Source organism: Sinocyclocheilus anshuiensis, unplaced genomic scaffold, assembly GCF_001515605.1.
Source record: "Sinocyclocheilus anshuiensis isolate Anshui unplaced genomic scaffold, SAMN03320099.WGS_v1.1 scaffold502, whole genome shotgun sequence".
Taxonomy (NCBI): Eukaryota; Metazoa; Chordata; class Actinopteri; order Cypriniformes; family Cyprinidae; genus Sinocyclocheilus; species Sinocyclocheilus anshuiensis.
Window position 1 is genome coordinate 574,152 of NW_015544194.1, and position 7,542 is coordinate 581,693.

Genomic DNA, 7,542 nt, shown 5'->3' on the forward strand with positions numbered 1-7,542 from the left:
AATCAGAGCAGACTGCGCTTGTCGGAAGGAGGGACTTTGTAGAAAACGAAGCGTTTGAGAGAGGCGGGGCATAGAGGACCTACAATAATGTACAGTATTTGAAAAATAATGTTTTTTGAACATTAAAGCATGTCAACATATTATGTTACGTTACACCAAATACCCAAAATAATGATATTTAAAAAAGCATCATATGACCCCTTTAATTACTTGCTTGCCTTTATTTGACAAGCAAGCACAATACTCCAAGTTTCTGAATTATAATAAAGTCATTAATATTTCTAAACCGAAAATGGCTGAAGAGTTAACATCATTGGCTGACCCATTCAAGTTCATTTTCAAATCACACCGGCTTACTACATATTAAGAAGACTATTTGGATTCTACAGAGCTTTTAAAAACAACTAACTATTTATCTAGAACATTGCAGATGTAATTGCACACAGCGATGCATACAGACCTGATGATGATGCGGCCGCCTTTTCCTCTAGATATCTATCTATCAAACACAACTAAATCACGTGATTTAATACAGGCGAAGAGACGTTAATCGTAACGTTAAATGACTCGCAAACACCTTTGAATCTGGCTCTGCTGAATACAAAGATTTGAAGATCTAGATTTGTTATCTACATGTGGGTGTTTACTTAGTGAACTATGGCTAACCCGGTGGACTGTTATTTACGTTAGTTATGTATTTATTATATTTTGCCATATGCCAGACTTACCGTCTTTTGATTATTTATTCTCCTGGTCAGACCTGTGAACTTGATCAAATTAACTGTACAATCGGACACGCATTCGATTAAATGGCACGATGATTCCAGGTCAGGATAGCAAGGTTTATCTTGCTAACGTTAGATTTCCCCCCCGTCTGTTCCTTTAACAACAGAGCGCTAGACAATATAGCCCTTCCACTCTCCAATAAGTATATGGCTAAACCGCTGTACTTACAAAATGGTATACATTTTTGAAATTGCGTGCAAACAGGTTTATTTAAATATAAAATTAATATCAGATACCTTGGATTTTTATTATTAGAGATTAGGGTTTGACCTTCATCATCTAAGAAGATCTGTTGAGAAATCGGAGCACATGAAAGGATCACGTGCTTCACCGCGTGCCCAACACGGAAGTGAAGGCTGAGTGGACTTACTGCCTGCTGTATAAATTTCTTTACGAAGAGAAAATAGGACCACAAAGGTAAAGCATGTTCACAACATCCCCATAGGGTGTTTACTGATGACTTTCAATAGGGGATAATAGGATTACTTACTTTACAAACAAACAGACAGTAGGGTACCAATATGAAGACTCGGGGGCTCACTCGGTCCTGTAGAATAGTTTTTGTCAGTTTGGTCATTTGCAGCATTTGTACTGTGAATGGTGAGTAACATCTTAAATTCTAAGTACTTTTTCCCCCCTAATGCTCTTTTTCCAGTTGAACCTTCTTAAAAGTATTGAGTGTCACAGCTTCATTAAAATCGTTCGAGCTTTTGGCTTTTTTACTTTTGACAATAGTATGGACATCTTTTTATCTGTTTTATATAATACAGAAAACAAAAGGAAATGATGCTGCAAGTATTACCATATTTAAATAGTGAATGTTTCTAATTGTGGGAAGGAGTTTATTTGTGGTTAATGAACATTTCACACATTTGTACTTCATGCAGTGTGTCTTTTCCCCTCCGTCTAGTTTAGACCACCTTTTACAAAAGGCATTTGTATTGTTAAATTAACATACTGGTAGTATTTATTTATTTATTTTTTTATAAGAACGTCTTTTAAAACAAGAAAAGAAAACAAAAACACTTATGTAGTATGATTTCTCTTTATTTGTCTTGTTCATTGTATCTTATTCTATTTAAATAATTATATTATCCTGTTAAATGGAATGCAGGTGGATTTAATATAGGGTGGATCTCAATAAGTGTTAACCGTCCGAATGAGATGTCCAGTCCATTGTGAGGACAGAACAAATCCAATCCACTGCAGGGAGGTAGAAAGAGATTTGCACTCGACTGGATAGTATGATTCACAACTACAAAAGTCTGGAAAGTAAATTTGTTGTATTGGAAATTACCTTTAATTTCTTGCTCAAGCATAATCAAAGAACCCAGTCTTAACCTCTACATCTAATCTTAATGAGCTCAGAGGGTAAACATGGCACAAATCTCCCAGCTTTTGAGGAAGCACGTTGTGTAACGTTTCACTCATCTTAGAAATGTGTGCCTAAGAGCATTTTATGTTCTTACATTCTGTTCATGCCTATTCTATCATGTTGGTCAGCCAGAATGAAGCGCAATGAATGCTGATGCTTTCCAAACAAAACATGAGCAGCATTTAATTAGGTGTCTGTTTTGTGTTATTATTTGCCATTTATCTGATTGCTTTGGATATGTTTTGTGCTGCACTCATACACATACTGATAACACAATATAAGCTCTTTTCATGTTCACTTATCTAGAAATATAACAGAACCTTTCCTACCCTTAAAAAGTATACATCTGCTTTTGAAGTTAACCATGTGCATTGGCTATGCTGCTCACATCTCTTATCTTTTGTGCTGTCCTGATCCTGTTGAGAAGCGTGAAAAGCATTTTTTCCCCTCTTTACTCCTTTGTATCTCTCGAAGCTTAATATGCAGGACCACTCCGTCTGTTGCCGAATTATAAAATAAGATCTAATTCCAGTCTAATCTTTCTAATTCCATTCACTCCTGCTTATGTGTGTCTCTATAGGAGATTACTGCAAGGTGAACCTGTGTCATAATGGAGGGACGTGTGTGACTGGCATTGGAGAAGATCCCTTCTTCTGCATCTGTGCCGAAGGATTTGCTGGAGATACGTGCAATGCCACTGAGAATGGTCAGAAATGTTGTTTGTCTGAATTTTCCTGGTTTAATGCTCATTTGAATTTCAGATTAGGTTTATATGGATCACCCTGTTCCCTGTGGAAAGCCTTACTGCTCAGAGGTTGCTCTTTCATAGCTTACTTAATGAGGTTCTCAGTTGTTTAATTTGATTATCAACTTTGTCTCCAGCATAGAAAATGCTTTAGATTTGTGTTCTGATTTTCGATTGCAGATTTTGGTGTCTTGGCAACACAGTTTTAAACCTTGTTAAGATTTTTTTCTGAAACAAGGAGACACATCATATTGCTCCTTTCTTTAGAAGACATGGGAATCTCATTGCTGTCTAGGAAGAACAATTCAAATTCTCAAATAGGCTCGGTTACAGAATGAAATCACTGAGGGTGCTTCTGAAATTAGTGAGGGTGTCCTAGCCTTAATGCGCATCTATTATGATATCACTGTGTCGCTCATTGCAATTATGAGAGTGAATCCTGTATTTATATGTGGATGTCACTCCTGGAATTTTGCAGTGTGTATGTGGCCATTGGTCCTCTTAGCAGCATGAAAAACAAAACTTTAATTAAAATTCTGAATGGATTATATATAGTCTAGAAAGTGTGCAAAGAGTACTCCCTTTATAATCACTAAAAAGCTGACACTCATCTTAGTGCACGGTGATCTCACAAAGAGTTCCTTTGTAATTAATTAAGCTCTCTCCACTTATTTACATCAGGTTAACACTTTGTTATAATGAGATGATTCGTGAGCGTGCATAACTCTTGTCATTTTGAGCAGGATTCTACTTAACTTATATGTCAGATATGTCTGTGATTAGCAATATTACTCATCACTGCAAAAACACGTAAATAGAAACCTTTTAAGCAAACACAAATATGCACTGTTTTGCCAATACGAGGGTGATCTTGCTTTTGTTTGACTCTGCTTAGCACTTTCTAGCACCTATGGAACCAATCTTGATCTAGAGGTATTTTTTTTCTTTCCTGTGTGTTTGTCCATTTGTGATACTTGCATCAGAACTTTTAACTGTTTTTCACTGCAGGTCCTTGTAATCCAAACCCATGTAAAAGCGATGGCACATGTGAGGTGATCTCTAACTCCAGAAGAGGAGACGTTTTTAATGAGTATGTGTGCAAATGCCAACCTGGGTTCGAAGGTGCACACTGCCATATCAGTAAGTTTTGTACCACTTATTTCAGATTTACATCACATCTGTTGCACTAATTAAAACTACATGATGATCACTCCAGTGGGCCAGCCAAAGGGTTTAGAGGGACATTTGTATAAAAAAGAAAACTTCAGTTTGAAAAAAACTGAACAAGCATACATTATTCATAAAAAGTAGAAGAACAAATTTCTGTGTAAATACACAATACCAGTTCTTTGTCCCATTTTATTAAAACCAACAGCTTACACACAAAATGATTGAGACTCATTTGTGCCCAGTTATGAAATACGTGGAGTCCCTATGATGCATTTGGTGGTTAATTCATGTTAAAACTTTTCTCTTATATGACGAATCTTCTTGTGGCTGCAGGCCCACAGAAAAAACACTAGATTTCAGTTACTGCATGCATGCTGTTTCATTTGTTCCACATTGTTTCATTGATCCCATGCTTACAAATATACTGGATATACAATGGCACTGGTGTAAACACCAGACACACCCAGGATGTTGAGCAGTCAGTGGTGGTTAAAGAGAGCTGTAACCATAGTGAGTTTTAAATAGGCTTTGTTAACATTTTCCAGTCCACACAAGTTCCTTTCCATGTATGATTTAACTCTCTGCTGCCTGAGGTCCTCTATAGTGGACACATCTATTAAAGCCATTTTAACCGTTCAGATTGTTACAAATTATCCATACTTGTAATTCTATATAAATAGGTGCGTTCATTCCATGTCGGAATTATGTAATTACAAGATTCTGACTTGCGTTAAAACCGACCATGGCAATGTCATGTGGAAATGTTCAAAAATAACAGCGGCATTAAAATGTAGTTAAGTAGTGATTTCATAATATTTCTGTTTATAATTGCTATAATTGACTGTTGTTAATATTTTAATGGAAGATTTTTCTGAAACTAAACTAAAGACATACAATACAATTAAATGTAGCTAGCACAGAGTTAAATGAAGCTAAACTCACTATAAGTTGATTAATAAGGTATTTGCATAATGACTGTTACTTGTTGTCACAGTAGTTTACAGTGTTGCCATAGAAATGTATAATTCATAGTCCGAGAATGTGAGGACAGCTCTGAGTAGAATGTCCGGGGTGTCATTTCGTAATTATGGTAATTACGACATGGCGTGAACACAGCAACTGTCCTCTTTATATGGCATTGTGGTTTTTATTTATGACAAATTCAAAACGGCTGATGAAAGTGGTGATTCACCACACACCTCTGAACTCCTCTAATACTAAACTGCAGTGGACCAATGCATAATACATAATTTTGTAAAACTAAAAAGGACATTAGGAATATTTATATTCTTGTTTTGATGGAAAAAGAAACATTAAGAAAAAATAACTTTGGTATTTAATAATTCATGCATCAAAGGGGTTAAAATCCAAAGTGAAAAATACTGATTTTACAGATATTAGAATAGCACTGGCACTGAAAGGCCTTCAAATGCAGCCAGGAACATTCCTGACAGACAGCCTCAGTGCAATTAGGCAAGACTTAATCAAGCCAAATAGGTTTTATACTTAAGAAGAACAGTACGGACCAGCCTTTGGGGATTAAGGAGGTCCTAAAACATTTCCATGTAATGTCCTGGCCAAATGTAAACATTAAAGGTTGAAAAGCAACTGACACTAGAGCTAAACCTCATCTGGTATTTAACATGTTTGTTTGAATTAAACAATTTTTAATTAAATCCCTTTTCTTAAGACTTTTAGTATTTGGTTCAGAATATGCTTCAGTATTATAAAAAGTTCATAACTCACAATAAAAAGTTGATTTCTCAAGACACCTTCTTCAGCAGCACATCTGACCTAGATTGATTGAATCTATGTGTATGCAGACATTGAGCAGAATGATGTTTTTCATGTTCTTCAATCCTCTTAAAAGTTTAGGAGCAAAACAACTTCTGTTGTTTGGGCATGAATATGGTGTTTTCTTTTCTATTACAGCTGAACAAAAGAATAAGAAGCACAGTGTTGTTTCTCTGCATGTATCAGCTAGGCTGTTAGTTTTGTAATCATTTTCCAAAGCCAAACATGGTAAAAAGCAGCCCACTGAATAGTATATACTGTGTTCAAATGTTTGGGATTTTTTTTTTAAAGAAGCCTCCTAATTACCAAGGCTACATTTTTTGGCATTAATCAAAAGTACTGTAAAAGCAATAATATTGTGCAACACTATAGCATTTTTTAATTTGAATATGATATTTTATATCATGTAATTTATTCCTGTTATGATAAAGCTGAATTTTCAGCAGCTATTACTCAAGTCTTCAGATTCACAATCTTTCACAAATCATTCTAATATGCTGATTTGCTGCTCAATAAACATTTCTTATTATGATGTTGAAAACGGTTGTGCTGCTTAATATTTTGTGGAAATTGTGATACTGTACCTTTTTTCCACAATTCTTTGATGAATAGGAAGTTCAAAAGAACAGCGATTATTTGAAATATAAATAGTGTGTCACATGTATATCTTTACTGTCACTTTTAATAAATTTAATGCATTATTGCGGAATAAATGTATTAATTTCTTCAATAAATACATCAAGTTTTATAACTTCAATAAGACAGTTTAAAGTTTACTTTAAAGTTAAGAAAATTGTAAAAACAAACATCCTGTAAAGTGTTTAATTTCAGTAGACGTGCTGTAGTTGCAGTTTGCAGCAGTTTACTGGAAATGCAGACCATCCCATCCCACCCTGTGCTCCACACAGAACTCTCTGTCCCCTTTGAGGAAAATTAGAGATCCTGCAGCCACCTGTGTGAGCGCACAGACTGAGCATTGTGCCACCCCACACCTCAGTTGCCACACTTATAATTATACATACTTCAGCTGTAGTTACATGACAGCTCCCTTCCTCTGCAGAGAAGCATCCCATTACAACGTTTCCAAATTACTGTATACTTACTGTATTATTTTTGGTGTTCTTACACAGATGTGAATGACTGTGCAAACCAGCCTTGTAAGAATGGAGGCCTGTGTCGTGATCTGGATGGGGACTACACCTGCCACTGCCCTTCTCCATACGTTGGGAAGCAATGCCAACTACGTGAGTTTTTATATACAGCCAATTATTTTCTTGGTGGCATACGTTTTAGGGTACCTTATGGTTGACCCTGAGTTCTGAGTGTTTTGTTACAAATCCAGAGTATCTGAGATACAACTGCTTAATTACTATAATGGCGCTTTTCCACTGCGTGGTATGACTCTGCTCGGCACGGCTCAGTACGGTATGGCACGGCACGGCTCCAGGTTGTACATCTCTGTTGGGGATGGAGGAAGGTGGAATCGTAGAGTCCCAGATCTCGGCTTCCTCTGTACACTCTGGAATTCTAGGGCTGCAGCACTGGGGACCAGAGCTTGCACGCCTCAACAACCAGGGCCTTGTCAATGCCTGGAGCTCTGCACCCCAAGACAAGAACCCCTGGATTGAGGTTTGCCAATCAGCCCATTTACTGAAACCACTTTATTTGTGTG

General features: G+C 36.6%; 2 protein-coding genes across 4 annotated transcripts in view; one reads left to right on the plus strand and one right to left on the minus strand.

Annotated features, from left to right (window-relative positions):
- cpt1aa (carnitine palmitoyltransferase 1Aa (liver)) overlaps positions 1-897 on the minus strand; it is a 24,124-nt gene extending 23,227 nt beyond the window's left edge. Inside the window, exon 1 of the mRNA XM_016497085.1 lies at positions 729-897. The gene's annotated coding sequence lies outside the window, so the exon portion shown is untranslated. The remainder of the gene's footprint in view (positions 1-728) is intronic.
- Positions 898-1,161: 264 nt separating this feature from the next.
- Positions 1,162-7,542, plus strand: part of mfge8a (milk fat globule EGF and factor V/VIII domain containing a) — a 14,110-nt gene continuing 7,729 nt past the window's right edge. For all 3 annotated transcript variants that reach the window (XR_001635105.1, XR_001635104.1, XM_016497090.1), the window contains exons 1-5: positions 1,162-1,386; positions 2,742-2,867; positions 3,915-4,046; positions 7,001-7,114; positions 7,318-7,499. Coding sequence is in view for 1 of the 3 variants with exons in the window: in XM_016497090.1 (XP_016352576.1) it covers positions 1,308-1,386; positions 2,742-2,867; positions 3,915-4,046; positions 7,001-7,114; positions 7,318-7,499 (633 nt within the window). In the remaining 2 variants the exon portion in view is untranslated. The remainder of the gene's footprint in view (positions 1,387-2,741; positions 2,868-3,914; positions 4,047-7,000; positions 7,115-7,317; positions 7,500-7,542) is intronic.